General features: G+C 39.3%; 1 protein-coding gene and 1 pseudogene across 3 annotated transcripts; one reads left to right on the forward strand and one right to left on the reverse strand.

Moving 5' to 3' along the window:
- The window catches only part of LOC116048211, a 243840-nt pseudogene that overhangs the window by 135935 nt on the left and 86738 nt on the right, over positions 1-21167 (forward strand).
- Positions 4-7359, reverse strand: LOC116048156 (anthrax toxin receptor-like). 3 transcript variants are annotated; one of them, XM_031297152.2, is made up of 3 exons: positions 7264-7359; positions 242-364; positions 4-154 (listed from the first exon to the last, which is right to left on the reverse strand). In XM_031297152.2, exons 2-3 carry the CDS (start codon positions 328-330, stop codon positions 19-21), a joined length of 225 nt encoding a protein of 74 aa, XP_031153012.1. In that variant the 5' UTR covers positions 331-364; positions 7264-7359; the 3' UTR covers positions 4-18. The 3 variants fall into 3 exon arrangements, with proteins under 3 accessions (XP_031153012.1, XP_035850429.1, XP_035850422.1); XM_035994536.1 differs by having other exon boundaries at positions 242-350; positions 7264-7354; XM_035994529.1 differs by lacking the exon at positions 7264-7359 and having other exon boundaries at positions 242-584.

Consider the following 21167-nt stretch of genomic DNA (forward strand, 5'->3'; position numbering starts at 1 on the left):
ATCATAAGTTTGAAATCCTCACCTTTGATCAACATCTTTGAAGACTAGAGGTTCACCCACAGACTCGTCACTCTTGAAGGACTCACAGCTGGGTCCGGGTCCAGGTCCAGGTCCAGGTCCGGGTCCAGGTTCAGGTCTGTGCTGCTTCTCTGGGCTGAAACACAACACACACAGAGCTTTGAGTGTGAATAATGATGGTGGAGTGATCTGAGTGGTGGACAGTTAGAGATGGTCCTCTCACCTCTGAGCTTTGGTCTGGCTGTCATGTTCCCCACACAGAGTGGTTTTAGAGGGAGGGACTCCCTCCTCTCTGTCCTCACACTGACTCATAGCAGAGTCCACACCTTCATCTGGAGAGGAAACACTGAGAGCAGCAGTCCAATCATTCATCAGCACATCATCACTCATTCATTCCTCATATCATTTCTCCTGGAAAAAAACAAATATCAGCAGCTTGTCCTCTGATTGGCTGCTTCTCTCTGTTTCATATCAGTGTTGTAAAACGGTGAAGTCGTTCTAAAGAGATCTTTTGCTGAGAGTGAAGTTTGATAAAGCTTCATGTCTCTGAGGGAACAGTTTAAACTTTGACTGGTTTCCAGTAGAGATTCTGACACATTGACTCTTTCCTAAACGCAGCGCTAGAAGAAGTATTTACATCTTTTACGGAAGTTAAAGTACAAATACCACAATGTAATCTGACATTTTATCTTTGCTATTGAAATAATTTTCACTGTTGGTTTTATTGTGAAAGTTTGTAATGTTTTATCATGATGTTATCAGACATTTAACTAATATTTTCATCTTTGTTTTTGGATTAATATTGTTTTCCAGTCAGTTTGTGAATCACTTTGCAGCTTTGTATTCATAATAATAATACACCGTGTTACAAATAAAAGTTCTCTTTCACACATTTAAACAAGTAAAGTATCAATATAACTATATTATATTATAGTTAAGCTGCAAGTAAGGATTATTTTCATTACTGATTAATCTGCTGATTATTTTCTTGATTAATCATTTAGTCTAAAAATGTGAAGAAATGTCTGTTATGTTTTCTCAGAGTTCAAGGTGACATCGTCAAATGTTTTAGTAATGGAGACTTGATAACTAGGACTGTAACTGTAGCTTTTTGGGAATAGGTGACCACTGTGTTGCATCGGGAAGAATGCAGTCCAATGCTCTTATGCTCTTCAATACATTTATTGGCAGCAGCAGATGGTTGTCTGTGTCTGTTTGTGTGTGTGTGTGTGTGTGTGTGTGTGTGTGGTTCTACAATAAACAAATAAAAGGGAAATATCAGCAAACAAGTAAAACCGACAGTGCTGACAGGATGCAATTAGTAAGGCTAATAAATGTTCAATCAAATCAACATCAAATCAGCTCCTTATTAAATTAAACAGCCTTCTTAGTAAGACGGCTATATATATATATATATATATATATATATATATATATATATATATATATATATATATATATATATATTAGGGCTGTCAAAATAACGCGTTCATTTCGATTAATTAATCTGAGAAAAAATAACGCGGATTAATCCATTCCATATTGAGGTTTGACCCGGAGCCGTTCTAGCCACCACTCGACTGTAAAATGAAGGAGGGAGACGAGAATGTGCTGCCTGGATCATTAATTGGAACATTTACTTGTAAAAATCTTCTTCCTGCCAACCCTGGCTACCGAAATCTGGTGCCACTGATATGTCTGCACTTCTCTCTGGTGCTCTGAAACAGACGATACAGGCAACACAAACACTGCTGCACGTAACGCTAGTTAACACTATACTCGACAGCAGCTAACGTTAGCCTACCGCTAGCTAGTAGCTGGATTAAACATGGTTAAAATGCTGACAGCTAACGCTAAACGGTGTAAAGTTTGACTGTGTTTTACTGTAGAGGATTCAACACCGGGATGTAACAATCTGCAGCTACCACCGGAAAAGCAACACAGACGGTGCGTTCAATGAAACTGGTAAACTACAGCCTTGTGGTGCATTTGAAGTTATTGTAAATGTCCTTTTCCCATCTGGTGGTTGTTTTTGTCATTCAACAGCAATTTACTAGTGAAATAAGTTATTGTTATACATTATTATTAAATCATTTAATTTTGACCATATGGTCTTAGCAATAAACAAGCCGTTCTTTAATGTCACCGACTGTTGTTTAGTACCCTTTTTTTCTCTTTTCTTGCTTTCTTAAAAAGTATCGATTCAGGCACTGTTAATTATGTATGCAATTCATTTCGATTAATTAATCACAGAGTATGTAATTAATTAGAATACATTTTTTAATCGATAGACAGCCCTAATATATATATATACACACACTGGGGCAAAAAAAGTATTTAGTCAGCCACCAATTGTGCAAGTTCTCCCACTTAAAAAGATGAGAGGCCTGTAAGTTTCATCATAGGTACACTTCAACTATGAGAGACAAAATGAGAAAAAAAAAAATCCAGAAAATCACATTGTAGGATTTTTAATGAATTTATTGGTAAATTATGGTGGAAAATAAGTATCTGGTCAATAACAAAAGTTCATCTCAATACTTTGTTATATACCCTTTGTTGGCAATGACAGAGGTCAAATGTTTTCTGTAAGTCTTCACAAGGTTTTCACACACTGTTGCTGGTATTTTGGCCCATTCCTCCATGCAGATCTCCTCTAGAGCAGTGATGTTTTGGGGCTGTCGCTGGGCAACACGGACTTTCAACTCCCTCCAAAGATTTTCTATGGGGTTGAGATCTGGAGACTGGTTAGGCCACTCCAGGACCTTGAGATGCTTCTTACGAAGCCACTCCTTCGTTGCCCGGGCGGTGTGTTTGGGATCATTGTCATGCTGAAAGACCCAGCCACGTTTCATCTTCAATGCCCTTGCTGATGGAAGGAGGTTTTCACTCAAAATCTCACGATACATGGCCCCATTCATTCTTTCCTTTACACGGATCAGTCGTCCTGGTCCCTTTGCAGAAAAACAGCCTCAAAGCATGATGTTTCCACCCCCATGCTTCACAGTAGGTATGGTGTTCTTTGGATGCAACTCAGCATTCTTTCTCCTCCAAACACGACGAGTTGAGTTTTTACCAAAAAGTTCTATTTTGGTTTCATCTGACCATATGACATTCTCCCAATCCTCTTCTGGATCATCCAAATGCTCCCTAGCAAACCTCAGACGGGCCTGGACATGTACTGGCTTAAGCAGGGGGACGTGTCTGGCACTGCAGGATTTGAGTCTGGCGGCGTAGTGTGTTACTGATGGTAGCCTTTGTTATTTTGGAACCAGCTCAGCAGGTCATTAACTAGGTCCCCCCGTGTGGTTCTGGGATTTTTGCTCACCGTTCTTATGATCATTTTGACCCCACGGGGTGAGATCTTGCGTGGAGCCCCGGATCGAGGGAGATTATCAGTGGTCTTGTAGGTCTTCCATTTTCTTATAATTGCTCCCACAGTTGATTTCTTTACACCAAGCTGCTTACCTATTGCAGATTCAGTCTTCCCAGCCTGGTGCAGGTCTACAATTTTGTTTCTGGTGTCCTTTGACAGCTCTTTGGTCTTGGCCATAGTGGAGTTTGGAGTGTGACTGTTTGAGGTTGTGGACAGGTGTCTTTTATACTGATAACAAGTTCAAACAGGTGCCATTAATACAGGTAACGAGTGGAGGACAGAGGAGCCTCTTAAAGAAGAAGTTACAGGTCTGTGAGAGCCAGAAATCTTGCTTGTTTGTAGGTGACCAAATACTTATTTTACTAAGGAATTTACCAATAAATTCATTAAAAATCTTTTTTTCTCATTTTGTCTCTTTTCTCATAGTTGAAAACATTTGACCTCTGTCATTGCCAACAAAGGGTATATAACAAAGTATTGAGATGAACTTTTGTTATTGACCAGATACTTATTTTCCACCATAATTTACCAATAAATTCATTAAAAATCCTACAATGTGATTTTCTGGATTTTTTTTTTCTCATTTTGTCTCTCATAGTTGAAGTGTACCTATGATGAAAATTACAGGCCTCTCTCATCTTTTTAAGTGGGAGAACTTGCACAATTGGTGGCTGACTAAATACCTTTTGCCCCACTGTGTGTGTATATATATATATATATATATATAAAAATGTACAGTAGGCTAGCTAGAGTCTGCAGTTTGAGCACAAATGCTGCAGCTCCTCCAGACCAACGGAGTCGTTACCCGGCTGCTGAGTGGAGTGACGGGGGTTAGGTCTGGAGACTCGAGCACGCAGGAAGCTAACACTAAGCTACTGTAAGATATTTAGTTTCCTTTTAGCAAAACACTCGGAGTGAAATTATTTCCCTCTGGTAAACAGTACGCAGTGTAGGTTATATGTTTAGGGCTTTTATTGTGAAACGTAAGAACGGAATGAGTGTCTCTTGTAAACGCTGCCTTTATAAAAGTTGAGAGTAGTAAAGTTTGCCATCTGTAGTCTATGGTTCGGAACGTGTTGTTATGATCCTGATAAGTAAACAAGACAACGTGATTGGTTGTGTTTACTCTGGGTTTTAACAAATTGTGATGGTGAGAGGTCATTTTCGGTTTTAAAAAGTGAAAAATTAACTGAGGACCACAATGTCACACATATGGCTTTTTTTACTTTCAGTCCTGGCCATCGAACATGAACTTGTCAGAGATCTTGATTATGAGAATATTGTGCACCAGTTTACTTATTTAAAGTCAAGAAAGAAGGCTAATATGTAAGGTCCATCTGCTAATAAATCAAGCCATAACATGATTGTGCCTTAGTGGAAAAAGTAGGCATAAATTTATTGAAAAGCCTATAGGATTTTTACTATATTTTTTTACTATAACCAATGACCTGCTTGTAAAAGCTGGTAGTAGCCTACAGCCTATTGGTTGCGGTACATCAATAATCTGTATACATTAAGTTATATATAAACAGTTTTTTCAACAAACTATATTGAACATCGGATAAGATAGTTATTATTAAAATGCACTTGATGATGGTGACTTTATTGCAATCTTTTTTTTTCGGGAGGGGCACATGAATGTTGTTGCCCAGGGGGACAGTGAACGGTTAATCTGGCCCTAGATCTCAGTAACAGCAACCCAAACATAGTTCTCTATTACACAACCATTGTAAACACTCCGATAATAATTATACAGTGTCATGTGACTACACACATAAGCACAATAGTAGTGTAACACTAACCATACTAAGCATTAGCATGCTGCTGCGAACTTTATGCTAACATACTGCATTTCAACTGAATATCCCAGAACATACATCCATATAAACCTAAGGCACTGAAATACACATATATAAACATTTACACCAGTGTACTCACATGTGTCTGAACGGATGGCGACTAGGGGGGTGAACCTTCACTGGCCTCACGATTCAATTCAAATTATGATTATCCTGTCTGTCAACGATTCGATACGATTCGATATCCCGATGCATCACAATGCGCGACCTCCTCAAATTTATTGTATATTGCTACAATAAGCAACAAATTCAAGCAGTCAGATATATATGAACTCCCATTTGTATTGTATCTGCTCTTACAAAGACATTTCCTGAATGTAGCGGAGTCTGAACACAGAACACAACAGAAAAAAGGCAAAAACTAAAAAAGCAGCAAACTGAAAATCAACACGCAACATCAGTAGACAATAATTGATTACGGTCTATTGATGCAGAATCATCCACGTCCGCATCACGATACATTGATGAAATGATTCATTTCAACACCCCTAATGGCGACACAGATGACAACTATACCCTTCAGAAATATTTACAATGTGCTTCTCCCACCACTCTCACTACTCACTTCAAAACAAAACTTATAAGCCAGCGCATACAGGTGTCCTCTCTGTAACCCGAAAAACAAAGGCACTGATTGGCTGATCCCTGTTACCCCAAACATAAATAACAAGTCCTTCTTTACAGTTTTAGTATTTGACCAACAGTCTAAGAAACATTATATTATATTTATATCATGGCTGTCCTATGTTCCATTAAATGAAGACTTTGTTTGTTTGTTTGTTTTATTTGGATCCCCGTTAGCTTCAGCATGAGCTAGAAGCTAATCTTCCTGCAGTCTATTTTGTGACAATACAGTCTACAACATCACATTAAACACAACACACACATTAGACATTATTTCACATTACACAACATTTCACAAAATACAACTCACATATTTACATAATTACAGCTGACACAATTAATCAAAAACAAAGAAAAAAAGACATTACACTACTCTGAATTAATCTATTTTTAAAGAATAAGTGATAACCCAGTAACCCCTTTATTCTGTTTTTCTTATTATATATTCTGTTAATACAATGCATATATCTATATCTATATTATTCTTACTACTAGTATAATGTCACTGCTACTACATTGTACATATCGGTACATGTTGTTCATACATTGTTCATCTTACATAGCCATATTAATTCTGCTCTTGTAACACTGCAATATATTTCTTGTCCTGCCTATGCACCACCTGTCTATACTTGAATATCACATTGCACTTTTCTGCTTTTTTTTTGCACTTCTGTTTGGACGCAAACTGCATTTCGCTGTCTTTGTACTTGTACACTGCACAATGACAATAAAGTTGAATCTAATCTAATAACAAACAAAGCCCATATAACCGACTCACTACAAAGAATTAGTGTTAGATGTTGAAGTTTCTTTGGAGGTAATATTCTTTTAGTGATTGTTTAAAACTGAACTGAGTGTATGTGTTTTTTAATATTATTTGGGAGTAAGTTCCATTCACACATTGCTCTGTACGTGACTGAACGTTGAAGTGATTTGGTTTTCACTTTAGGCTTTCAGGCATTTTATGAGTAAACATACTTAGTTACTTTGCAGTACATCCAGACCCTTCAGACCCACTGCAGTCTGCTGAAGTCTCTCTGATCCTCACTTCAGACCCTACACTTTATTTTGAAGGGATTCACCGGAAATGTCAGCGTGTTACTGTGTCTGTCTTTACGCTGCCGCGCACAAAGGATTAATACCCGGAAATTATAAAGTTGTCACGTTTAGCAGAATAACAAAGTCCTCAGTGATCCATTGTTTCTCACAAAGACTGAATTATTGATTCCAATCACCAATAATTCGACAACATGTTGATTTATGTTGAGTTTTCCCCAAACACTGTGAGCAAACATTAACTTCAGCACTGCTCCGGATTCACATCCCATCATAAACAGCCACAAACAAACCGTGGAGTGTAAACGTGACGTAAAACTAACTTACAGCTGATTCCCAGTCAGAGACTCTCCAGAGATGTGACGTGATGTACCGAGGCTTCGGAGAGTGCGTCGAGTAATCCAACATCAAACTAACTTCACCGGTATCCGGAAAGTTTTCCGTTAAGCGAGTTTAGTTTCGTTTTCAGACTGATGACGTCACTGACAAAGTCCAAAGCCCCTAAACACAGTTGAGAAATGATTGTTCCTGAATAAAACGCAGAAAGTCTCCCCTGACCCTCTACATCAGCCATTCTGTCATTTAGCATTTCAAGCATTTACAGCAGGTAACATTACACAGGTAGAGCACAAAGCCAGCCCCCTCGCTCCACACGCACAGCTGAGCCGAGAGGTATGTGCGTTAAAACACGCAGCACCTGACTGGGAACGATACAGAGAGGATTACCAATGGCCGCTGGGGCAGATGAACTCACGCTAGTCTCGTTACTGGAAGTAGGCTACAATAAAACCTTTGTGAGTAAAAAGTCAATACTTATCAATGCACTCACCTGTATAGACCGACATGTACAAAGCATATTTCACTCTGCTCTGTCTGCTCAGTCCACTCTTGTCCACCGCGCTGTTTTACGCAAACGCAGCTCTACTCTGCAAATAGCGAATTTTTACAAACAAACTAAAACAAAAGCTGTCGGTTTGTAGTCTAACTGTTTATCTTAGTTTGCCGGGAATCTTGAAATTTGGACAAATTCTTATAAATTTAACTGCTGGCTGAACGAACCATCCTCTCTGCTGGAGCAGTATTATAAGACCAAAACAGATACATGTGGCTACTTAATATGCACGTGAATGACACGATGTTATGTCTTATGTCTCTTGATGATGATGCTGGTTTTATTATTTTGCAACAGCATCGTTTCATTGCAAATGAGGCATACATGACGAATGCATAGCCTGCTTATCTGTCCATTCATCATTAAAGCTGGGCTTTTCCACATCAACTTTTCTCTTCAGCCTCTTTGACAGTGACATTTTTACAGCCGTTTCTTTCTGCAAGCATTTTCCACCAATCAGAACGCTGCATACTACAACAATGTTTCCGTAATGACAACCATCACTCCTCAGTGAACTGCCTCCTAGTCTGAGACCTTTTTCTAGTTGAAGAGCCAGTTATCATTATGGAGTTTCCATGTTTTTTAGGAGTTTGCTCACACTAATAGGCCTACATGTAAAAAAAAAAAAAAAAGTATTAATTCAGTAAGAAAGTGAAAATTTCGAACAAGAATAGGCGTATTAGGTATAAATTCATTTTATTTTCTTTATTAGAAAGTCCAGCCCCCGGAGTGTCTGCTTAGAAAAATTCTGGCCCTTGGAAAAATGTAGTTGATGACCCCTGCACTACAGTGACGAATGATCAGCATCTAGGCGCCAAGTCTTTCTGTAGGAGATTGAGAACGAGATGGAGGTGGATCAGGCGGGCGACGACTGTTTCAGTAGAAATGCTAGCTGAAACATCAAATTCTGCTGCCCAAAACGATGAAAATCCTTGGCCACGTTTGAAAAACTGTTTTTCATTTAAATTCAAGAGGGCCAATAGTATCATCATGCAGTGCCAAATGTGCCTGCCAAAGGTGACTGAACTGGCAGCATACAATAACTCCACATTTAATCTGTGGAAGCATGTTTTGGTAAAGTATTTGTGCATTGGTACTTCAAATGAAGTTTTTATGACTAATAGCAAATTGCCAATTAGCAAAACAAAATGTTTCGTGGCATTGCTAATTTTTGTCTAGCACTAGCAACCCATAGGACAACGTATGTAGGACACTGGCTAAATTAATACATCTAATTAGCTCATACGGGCTACTTAGGTGTATAGAAGCCAGCTGCTAGTCTGGGCTGTGAACATTAGTCTCGGTTGAACAAATAGGCTGTGCCCCACCGAAATTGTCACCGGTTTAAATGTAAACAAGCCTTTGAATTTACAGTCACATCACATGTATCAGCAGTGTTAATGGTAAAGGGAGAGCTTGTTTTTTTTGGAGAGGATTGTAGCATGAGGCGCTTTGCCATCATGTCATTTGTGACATGTGTTATGTTGTTATTACATGTGTATACATTTGTATAGATTTTTCTTTAATTAAAAACAAAATAGTTTTAGATTTATGACCACTTGTCCTATTTTCACTACATGGGAGAGAGCCCCCCCGCCCCGTTTTACAGGGTTTTTTTTATGTAACTAAGTAACTTTTACTTAATGTACATTTTAAATGAACTACTTATTACTTTTACTTGAGTAATTTTTCAGATAGGTAATTTCACTTGTACTTGAGTAATATTTCATCAAAGTATTGGGACTTTTACTTGAATACAATATTTGAGTACTTTTTCCACCTTTGGTAAAGTCTAACAATGACCCAATTAGCTTTACTTACATGTCATGACCTCTACTAAAAGTCCTGAAAAGATTGTCATCGTCAGCCTTTGCAATCCTGAGTTTTTCACATTACAGACGTTAAATATATATCTGAAATATTTTTATTAAGTATGTTTGCATGGACGAGTGGATTTGGTGGAAAGAAATGAATTGCTCCGGCTCTGTGTACCTGCTGGCTGTTTATGTTAGGTTGTAGTACTAAAACATATTGCAACCTGTGTTGGTGAATAGTAGCCTGGCTCCGCCCTCCTATTTACTTCCGCTCAATTTTCATTTTCCTTCAGTACGCCGTCTGGGTTTGCGGTATATTCTTGGGTTTTCTCCGGTCAGATATTTGGTGGTCCAATCAGTGAACAGAGGGAGTGGCTGAGAACGATGACGTTGAGAACGTGCACTAGAAAGATGTGAGCGAAGCCATTCGTTCCATTGTGGCAGCAACGCTGCCGAATATCCAGAAGTTAAAGTCCGAGCAAGAACAATCTTTGCTGAGTTGTGTTGGTGGCCATGATGTTGTGGCCCTCCTCCCCACGGGGTTCGGGAAAAGTTTGATTTTCCAGCTCGCTCCGTTAGTGGTGAAGGAGTTGGCTAAGGCTAACGCTAGCGATGCTAATGTTAAATATAAGCCGATAGTTGTTGTCGGTCTCCCCTCTTGTTGCACATGCGCATGACATACGTCACGACCAAACGTTAGCGATTAGTTATGGCAGATCCAGAGTGGCTCTGGGCAGATCCAATAGTTTTAAACTTCAACAGAGTACCCGCCTTCAAGGAAGTTAACACTTGTCAATGGAGAGAGGCCAGACTCTCTGTACAAATGAAATGTACGAGAGTCTGGTAGGGGCTTAAATGAAAGAGGATGCATGGAGATCTCAGACAGCTGGCAGGATTATTCATCCCCTTCTTCCACAGAGTGTCCTGTCTGCAGTCAGGTGAGTCCAACTGTCCCCTGTCCTGCTGCTGTTTGTTTAAATGTCCTCATGCCGCTCTGCAGTTTCTCATTCAGCCAGCAGCTGTACTGCAGGTGCAGCTTACCTAAAGTCTAACTTCACTATCAGCAGGAAGCATCTGCATTGAGGTACAGAGAGAGGATTTCCCTCTGGCTGCATGCATTCTTCAAACCACACACAGAGTATTCATTCACTTTTAATCCCTGGAATTAGTTTAATGTGTTGATGATAATGTTTTATTTTGTCATTCAAAGACAAACCAGACACAGAAGGAGACACATGCTTGAGATTTGATTTTGTATTAATACAAGAAGTGATCTTTGATAGAAATAGAGAACATGTGTCTCCAGATGTGTGTGTGTGTCTGTATCACACACACACACATCTGAAGCTGGAGTTCCTGAGGTGGTCACACAGATTTAAAGTCCTTGTTCAAGGACCAAACTGTGGAGGAGCTGAAGCAGAACATGACATCTGTATGTTCAACAGTCTCAACAACTGGAAGAAAAGAAAGTAAAACAAAATACTTTTTCTGTTCAGTTTGCTTTGTATTAATTCAAAAAATAACTGCTATTTAAGGAGCAAATAAGAATGCGTATCATTTCTTTATTATAGTGGTGAAACTGTACATAACGTTACAACTTTTTAAACAGACATATTAATTCATAATTGTCAGACTAATGTTATATGAAGGAATGAAGACTAAATTCTGATGAACAACACACAACAGTGATGCAAAAACTGACACAAGCAATCCAGTTTCTGGTGTTCTTTCAGTTATATTACGGTTTAGGTTTTACCATTGTCTCTATCATAAAATTATCCAAATCCCCAAGAACATGGTTAACCAAACGAGGAAAAAATACAAAGTGGGGTCATCTCATATACACATACTGTTTGTCATATGTCGTTCAATCTAACTAAACTATAAAGAAAATCTATTTGTTTATGGACATCAAGCTAGGCTATATGCTAGAGCCATATGCTAGTACTGCATTCTAGTATTAGAATGTATGCTGCAAAAATATCCTTAGAGCAGCCAATTGCAAACCTAATGTCATAAGGTGCCCTAAGCGCAGCATAAGAAAATCTGCAACAAAGATGCCCTAAGAGCAGCCAATGAATGTTGCATGGAGATACGGTAAGGTGCCCTGAGAGCAGTATTAGAATATATGCAGGGAAGTTGCCCTAAGAGCAGCCAATGAACAAGGTGCCTTGGGAGCAGTATTAGAATATATGCAGGGAAGTTGCCCTTAGAGCAGCCAATTCATGTTTCATGCAGATACTACAAGGTGCCCTGAGAGCAGTATTAGAATATATGCAAGGAAGTTGCCCTAAGAGCAGCCAATTCAGGTTTCATGCAGATACTACAAGGTGCCCTGAGAGCAGTATTAGAATATATACAGACAGAAAATTTAATAACACGTTATTTACAGTATTGCACAGAGTAGTTATTGATATTGCATAATAAGGTGTACATTGATGTTGCACGTGAGTAAATTGTCACATATGGTGCGTGTGGTCTACTTGGAGCAGTGTTGATTATAAAGTCTGACAGCAGCAGGAAGGACGTGTGGTATACAAAATGTAACCTAAGTACAACTTCCAAAGGGTTAAAATATTTACTGTTGATAGATGGATATGTTTTAATAATAGTTTATTACCTACCCATTTCAAAGTCTGTGTAGGTCTTCTTCTTTGGCTTCCTGTTTTCTGGAATCATAAGTGCCTCTTCCTCTGAGCAGGCAATTCAGCAGTGGTCTTCAAACTCTTTCCTCTTATCTGTAAGAGATTAATATATAAATATATAGATAGATAGATAGATAGATAGCAATTGTAAGTCGCTTTGGATAAAAGCGTCAGCTAAATGACATGTAATGTAATAATATACAGAGGTAATTAATAATTCAACTACAATGTAATAGATAGAGAAAGTCTAGGAACCCTTGAACACACAGGGGGTTGAAAAATAGAGCAACACATAAGAATCATGAGTGGCACTGCGCCTGCCCCAAATACTAGATAGATTCGGATTACAAGTGTGTAATTTAAACATAAACATATAAACAATAAACATCATGCAACAAACTAATATGACAATAGCATACCTGACTCTTTTCACTTGTTGATCAGGCTTATACACACACAACTATTATTGTGGAATGATGTCTTTCATCTTTGCATTGCCTTCTCTCCCAACTCCTGCCCGCGTTTTCTGATCTTCCACTATACATCATACCAACATAAAAACAGACACACTAAGAGAAGTGAGTAAGTGAAAGCTACTGTCAAAAAATACTGCTCTTTTGTGAGGATGCAGTATTTTTAGTATTGCAAACTAGTGTTTTGCAATGAACACAGTGTATTCCTGACATTTTGTAGAAGATGGTGATATTCTTATCAAGAACCACCTTTTTAATGAGGGATAACCAGTGAAACAAACAAGCAAACAACAACTAACAGTTTACCAAAGTTACCCTTGCTATAAACATGAAACGGAAAAGTACCAATCAAAGCTTGCCAGGTAAATTGTTTTTATTTAAGTAATCAATGTTAGTGATAGATCAGTAAGAAAATGATGGTAACAGGTGACGATGCTCATTGGGGTGTTTTGAAGGCTAACGTTAGCCAACGAAAACGGGCACCATCTAATAACTGATGTTTTATGACCGTTGGCACTCCGAACCCCGTTTTCAAAATCAGTTGTTAACCAGATTTAATGCCGAGTGTACAGAAACGAACCAGTCTTACTAGCTAAATTGTCCTAAAACTTATTTTACGTAGTGGCATTTTGGTAATAAGCAGGGTAAAAATAAAACATTATAATCACAATGTAATAAGTACGAACGTTAGCCTGCCATTAGACGGCCCCTGAATTTTTTTAATATGATTTAACGTTAGTTGGCAGATTAGCTAGCTAGCTAGCTAGCTAACGCTACATGCAGAATTTACCTTTACATTTTGATTATATAACAAGTCTTCAGCTTTAAATGTTCCCAGTTGAGGTTCAGTTCCATTTAAGCCAAAAACATCTAATTAACCGATATGAGCAAAGTATGACTGAGGTGCAGCACTCAGTTACTGTTAGCTAGCTAGCTAGTCTATTTGAGGACTTCCAGTCAGGATTCAGAAAGCATCATAGCACAGAGACGGCACTGGTGAAAATTACTAACAACCTTCTAATGGCTGCTGACAAAGGACTTCAAGGTCTCCATACTTGTCTTATTAGATCTTAGTGCTGCATTCAACAGTATCGACCATACCATCATTTTACAGAGACTGGAACATTTAGTCGGCATTAAAGGAATCACACTAAGCTGGTTTAAGTCCTATTTCTCTGATCGATCTCAATTTGTTAATATCAACGGTAAATCCTCCAATTACGCTAGAGTTAGCCATGGCGTTCCCCAAGGGTCAGTGCTTGGACCAATTCTTTTCTCCTTGTATATGCTTCCTCTAGGCAATATTATTAGGAAACATTCAATTAACTTTCACTGCTATGCAGATGACACCCAATTATACTTGTCAATCAAGCCAGACAAAACCATTCAGTTAGCTAAACTTCATGTGTGCATTAAAGATATAAAAACTTGGATGACCTACAACTTTCTGATGTTAAACTCAAACAAAACTGAAGTGATTGTGTTGGGCTCCAAACACCTCCGAATTTCTTTATCTAAAGATATAGCTACTCTGGATGGCATTGCCCTGGCGTCCAGCACTACTGTCAGAAATCTAGGAGTTATTTTGATCAGGATTTATCCTTCAACGCCCATCTAAAACAAACCTCAAGAACAGCCTTTTTTCATCTTAGTAACATTGCCAAAATTAGGAATATCCTGTTGCAAAACGATGCTGAAAAACTAGTCCATGCATTCATTACTTCTAGACTGGACTACTGTAATTCCTTACTATCAGGATGCTCAAATAAGTCCCTTAGGACTCTCCAGCTGATCCAGAATGCTGCAGCACGTGTTCTGACAAGAACTAAGAAAAGAGATCATATTTCTCCTGTATTAGCTTCTCTGCATTGGCTTCCTGTAAAATCCAGGATTGAATTTCAAATCCTTCTCCTGACCTACAAAGCTCTAAACAGTCAAGCACCTACATATCTTGAAGAGCTCTTAGTACCTTATTGTCCCACTAGAGCACTACGCTCCCAGAATTCAGAGCTTCTCGTGGTTCCTAGAGTCTCTAAAAGTACAATGGGAGCAAGAGCCTTCAGCTATCAAGCTCCTCTCCTGTGGAACCAGCTCCCGGTCTGGGTTCGGGGGGCACACACCATCACCATATTTAAGAATAAACTGAAAACACTCCTCTTTGATAAAGCTTATAGTTAGGGAGTGAATAGAGTAGAGTAGAAAGAGGCAGGCCGATACAGCCTGATCCGGTTGGGGAGAGTTCTAGTCCGACCAGGCACCTCTCTTTAGCCTGCCTCTCTTAGTTATGCTGTTATAGTTCTAGACTACGGGGGGAGTTTCTTCCTTCCTGTGACACACTGAGCTGCTCTCTCCTCTCTCTGTCCATTTGTTTCCATTTGTGTGCATCCTTGCCCCTGAAATGCTTGTTACTAACCTAGCTCTGGGGAGTTTACTCCCCGGAGTCCTTATGTTTCTTTTCCCGCCCAGAATATTCCCTTGGATGAGGGTGGCACCACGATCTTGGTTGGAGCTGTCAGTGTGGTCCAACGCTCTGCAATGCCCTGCAGTGTCCGGCAATGCTCTGCAGTGTCCGCTGTTAGAATATATTTTGTGAAAGTGTTGAGAAAAGGTTTTAGAGTTCATGGGGCTGACCTCAATGCCTCTGTTTCCCTGGGTTAAAGGAAGGGTGAGAAAGAAACAATGGTCAGCACTATGCAAGCGCGGGATTTGTGACACTGTATGGAAATGACCTGGCTCTCATGAAAACTCCTTAAAGTTTGCTGGAGATTAAAACACAGGTGTTCAAAATCCAACAATAGCGGCTTGCTTCTTCTGAGCTGAGAATCGGAAGTCAAGGTCATGTTTTTTATACAGTGTTACAAATTAGTCAGGAGCCGGCTGGAGCCAGAAGATCTGGACTGGATCCAAACTGATGAGAGCACCACCAGGGATGGGACAGAAATGGATAAATAGACAGCATTTTAACTTAGCAGGACCGGATGCCAGGGGAAACTCTGTCAGTTCGTTAGGAGATAGAGACTCTGCCTTTGAGTATCATATCCATGTACATGTACTTGTATTTCTGCAATATCATTCATTAAACTTGTTATTAACTTTAACTGGACGAATCCTGGTCTTGATTTGATTCCTGAGTTTTATTTCTCTGATCTACCAGTAAACGAACACAAATAGTGACCAAAGAATTGCAGTCAGGTTAAGTCTGGCCTTTTTAGGGCCAGACCGGTCAAATCGGTCACATTTTAGATTAAAATCCTTCATGGTGACCCTGTGACGTGCTGGGGAGATCGGACATCGGTTTCTTGGAGCTGTCCAGACTTTTTTGGCTGCCTCCACCACTCAGACCCTCGCCTCTCCGGGTCCAAACGGTACCGAAACAACTAACAGGTGAGAGAATTACCTATTGCGTGATATAGCTAAAAATTCTCAATATTTGGCCCTCACACTAAATTTTTTTTGGACCTGGGTGAGTGTATCATCTGAGCATTTCAAATTGGTTTACAACTACAGAGAATGATACTGCAGATTCTTGCTTCCTTGAGTGAAAAAGATGGTTTAACTGTTGAGTGAAAACGGTTCTTGCTTCTTTGAGTGAAAAAGATGGTTTAACTGAGTGAAAACGGTTCTTTATTCTTTGAGTGAGAAAGATGGTTTAACTGTTGAGTGAAAACGGTTCTTTATTCTTTGAGTGAGAAAGATGGTTTAACTGTTGAGTGAAAACGGTTCTTTATTCTTTGAGTGAAAAAGATGGTGTAAACGGTTAATAATAACGTTTCTTGGGTCTTTGCGTGAAAAAGACAGTTTAAACTTTCCTTCAGAGGTGAAGGACAGTCTATTGATTCCGGACGAGCTTTATATCTGACAACACAGCTTGGTGCACTTTATATAGTAGGCTGGACTCTAAATTCGACTGGTACCACTAAAATTCTAATTCGGATAGTTGTTACATACTCTTTGGTTTTCTTGTGTGACCCACTGCATGTCTGGGTTTTGTATCTTGCTGCAAGAGCAACATCTTTTGAGGAATTGAGGGCATTACCTCTAGTGAAAAGTTTCCCTGTTTTGTTCTCTGAAAAGTGTCTCAGTGTGTAATATCACTGACAGGAGCGTGTAGCTCGGGTGAAATCCATACGTACCGCTCGGCTTTTTATGAGAACAAACAGAAGTCTGACAAAGGTGTCTCTGGTGTGATAACAATCATCAGACAAGGGTAAAAAAAAAAAACTGAACACGCAGTAAGGACTCAGATTGACTTGTACGAATGTAAAATTATTTAGAAACTGAGCTCTGGGCACTCCAGTCTCTAAACCCAGGGGCTCACGCCTTTTCTGGTGGCAGTGTATTGGTTTATGGTTGTTTGCTGTGTTTTGTGTAATATCTGGCGCTGTTTGTCGGTTTTACTTGTTCTTGTGTGTCATTTTTATAGTCTGTTTTGCTTGTGTGATATCTGATTGTTTTACATGTGCTGATTGTGGTTGAGCTGTTTTGGTTGTCTTTGTCTGTTTCTCTGTATGTGTGAGGTTTTGTAGTTTGGGGTTAACTGTGCATATTAAGTAGATAATATCATAGGAGATACTCCGGGGAGAGGTTGATAACTCCCCGTCTTAAGATCGGTACACTATTGATCGAATCATCTAATTTTTATATATAATAGAATAATACCTATATGACTGTTAATAGAATACAATAATCTACTTTAGACTGCTGCTGAGTGTCATTTCTATAAACTGTTACACCTGACTCTCATTATGATCATTGTGATACAGGTAACATTGTATAAGGTTAAAATCCTATGAAACACCATAGTGATAGTTCATCATGATATACGGTGTCCCCCACAACTATAAGACACCGTAGACGTTGTTTAACACTCCTATAAAGGTGTCCTTTACGGCCTTAAGACACCTTAGTTAAATGTAATATCTTCAATAAGGTGTTTTCTATAGCCTCAATTGACGAATAAACCGATATCACTGATCAAGAGTCTTCAGTGACATGGTTCGCTGATTTTTGGGTGTTTTGTTGGTATGAATTCCTCAGTAAGCGTTCTAACACTCTGAACTATATTGTCATATACTTACTGATATACCTATAATCTAATAATAATAATAATAATAATAATAATAATAATAATAATAATAACGATAATAATTGGAATAGACTATCTGTAATGCATTTTACAGTTAGAACTAATCTCAAAGTGCTACGGTTCTTAATATAATATACCTGTTTGGTATATTGAAGAGGGAGAAAAACAAAGTGGACTAGCTTTGAGAGGGAAAGAACTGTTAGACAGCAGTCAGAGCGTGACTGGATCAGGTTACAGGTGGGCGTTTTCCGACGGGGAGGAGCTGTCCGTTAGTGAGCGGCTGCAGCAGCGAGGAGGAGCCTGCTGCAGGCCTTTTGTCTCTGTACAGCTCAGCACACGAACATAACAGCTTGAACTGTAACACACACAATAATTTTTTTTAATAACTTGAATTGGCAAAAAATAAAATTCAATTCAGTTTTATTTATAGTATCAAATCATAACAATAATTATCTCAAGACACTTGAGGTGTTAACCGTACTCATTTTAAATGCTGAAACTCCTGAGCAACAGGATGAGTTACTACAAAAACTTAAAGCGCTAAAAATACATATCAGGCCCCGCTAGTGGAGCCTCAGATGCCACCCCCCTTTCAACAGCAGGCACCCCAGTATCAGCCCCCTCCTTATGGGTCTCCAGCTCAAAACGCTTATCAGCCTCCTCAGGGTCAGTTCCGTGGGCGTGGTAGAGGGAGAGGTAGATCTCGGGGTGGCTATCAGAAGTGGCCACAAAACCAGGGACAGCCACGAAACCAGACACAGCAATTGTGTTATACGTGTGGCAAACCGGGACACTTCAGAAGGAACTGTTACAGTAACAGGCAGGCCGCACAGGGCTCAGTGCAGCAGGGCGTGTATTTTCCTCCCCAGCCAACAGGGCCCCCGGTGCCGAAACCAACGGGCTCCACAATAGCCACAACCCTGATGAGGCTGTCCAGAGAACCCTGCTGCCCCACTAAATTATCTTCAAAATAGCACCTCAGTGGCATGGGTCTCTGGTCAAGCTTGCTATTCACTCATCCTCAGCCTACTGAACTGGGGCCTGTGTAGTTTTCCCATTCCTACCGTTTCACAAAATCTGAGACAGAAATAGTTTAAATTAGGGTAATGGAGTTCCTATTGATATTGTTAGTAGCGATCATATCTCTGAGCCCTTGTTCTATTTCACCAGCATATATATATATATATATATATATATATATATATATATATATATATATATATATATATATATATTGTGTATGACGTGTCGGTGAATTGTATAGAATTACATAACAGTTACTCTACACTCAGAAGTCAAATTGACGACCTACTCTTTGGCTTCTTCTACTGCTATGCCTATCTGCATTTTCTTACTCTGTTGCCTAAGGTCGACTACAGTGAAATGTTTCACTGTTGTCAGACCAGACGTAGATTGGCTGTGCGTTTACATAGCATGGAAGAACTCCTCCTTTCTTTACCAAACGCTTTGAAGACGCTATTGCTCACACAACACAGACACAAAGTGTTTCCCCCCCCACAAACCTATTATTGTGGAGCTGTCAAAACTGGGTGGGACAGGCTAATACAGGAAAATGAGTCGCAGACTGATTGGAATGCCATTTCCAAGTTGATAAGTGATCTAATGCATGACAGTGACTAAAACTGTTGCTGTGTGTTGTGCAGTCTCACAGTTCTGCCAGCTTCACTCATATCCATCGTACCTCCATCTGTCTCACCGGCGTTGACACTTGCTTAGTTTTGAAAACTGGTATCTCATAGGCTACACTTCACAATGTCTATTTCATGTTGTACTCTTTCCTTGTTGCTTATTGCTCTGAGTTGTGCTTAGGTCTGAAAAGAGGGTTTTAAGTTCCGAGACACAACGGCTATCTCGTACATGGATATTATCAGGACCTAGCTGAGGGTTTAGCTTGCTTTTATTTATTTTCTATTTTTAGATTGGGGCACGTGTGTCAAACTCAAGGCCAGCTGGCTAAATAGATTTTTATCCGACCCGCATATCACGTTTGGTTTACAATAATTTTGGCCCACCTAAAGTTTAGTTGCGTTTTCTTTGTAGTTTGTTGCTTTTTTCAAACTTTTGGCCACTTTCTTCTATAATGGCTAACAGCATTTTTGCTTACTTATTTACGTTTTCCATTTCTATCCAACTATGTATGAGAAGATTATGCGAGGCATTTAATTTTTGATTAAATAAAAGCATATCGACAATCTACATGTCTGGCCCTTGATGTGGTTCTCATTTTCCAGTGTGGCCTTTGGTGAACTTGTATGTTGTGTGCTGCTCGGTGTCTTCCCAGTGCAGTGGCTCAAATTTCAAGGTTGACTACAAACGGGGTGTGGTTTCTTAGTGAGCCCTCTGGGAACAGTCAGGGTGGGGCTTCCCAGATGCGCAGACACACGCACACACTTACATTTGACGGTCAAACATAAATTGTGATATTGTTGCTCACACTTAGCACCACTGTACTGTGGTACATTTTTAACTTGCTTTCTATATTTGTTACTTTCTAATACAACTAGCTCTAGGGTACGTTTGAACTCGTGATGGTTTTTATAAACACTGGACAGCACTGTTACTTTCTGTTGCGACCCAAATCATATATGAAATACACCTGTGATTTAAGGGATATGGAACACTGCCCCTGCTATATATATTATGAATGCATTTGCATATTAAAATGGGCCTACGTGTAGGGCGTACTAACACCTTGATATTTACCTACCTAGTGCATGGAATAACAAGTTATCACCATATCCTGAAGATTGTTTTTGTGGTTCTACAAATCATGTTTTAATGCTAAACATGCATGGGCCGTGGTGAATCCTTAAGATTTACTGTATCTGTGGATGGCTACTTTAGAGGCTACTTTCCCTGGAGGCTAGTGAGCAGTGGGGATTTATATTTGCTAATAATATACTGGACTCATGTTAACACTTTAATTTAAAAAAAACAAAAAAAACAATAATAACTTTCAATTAATTCAGGACTCCCTCCTTGCATTAACTCTGAGGACCCCCGAGGGGCCACTTACCCCATATTGAAGATCCCTGAAATAAACATGTTGTTGTTTGATTCATCTCAGTTCATTGGTTGAGATTATAATTGAAGCCATTTCAGGTAGCTATGAGATTTCGTTTTAAATAACCTGTTCTATTAGACTCTGCTGGGTTTGTTAGTAACGCTACACTACAGACTCTGTATTATTTGGACTTGCTATATGACACATCTTTTTACACTATGTAGTGCATTTTGGTGAACATTTATCTTTCAACTTCTGTTATTTTATACAGCTTTTGCTATTGTGACAAAGGAGGG

The sequence above is a fragment of the Sander lucioperca genome, chromosome 2, assembly GCF_008315115.2.
Source record: "Sander lucioperca isolate FBNREF2018 chromosome 2, SLUC_FBN_1.2, whole genome shotgun sequence".
NCBI classification, from domain to species: Eukaryota; Metazoa; Chordata; class Actinopteri; order Perciformes; family Percidae; genus Sander; species Sander lucioperca.

Bases quoted from the DNA above. Each gene is read 5' to 3' on its own strand.
- LOC116048156 (XM_035994529.1), bottom strand. From the start codon at position 408: ATGAGTGATGATGTGCTGATGAATGATTGGACTGCTGCTCTCAGTGTT. The intron at 155-241 runs GTGAGAGGACCA...GTTGTGTTTCAG, and splicing joins AGCCAGACCAAAGCTCAGAG to CCCAGAGAAGCAGCACAGAC.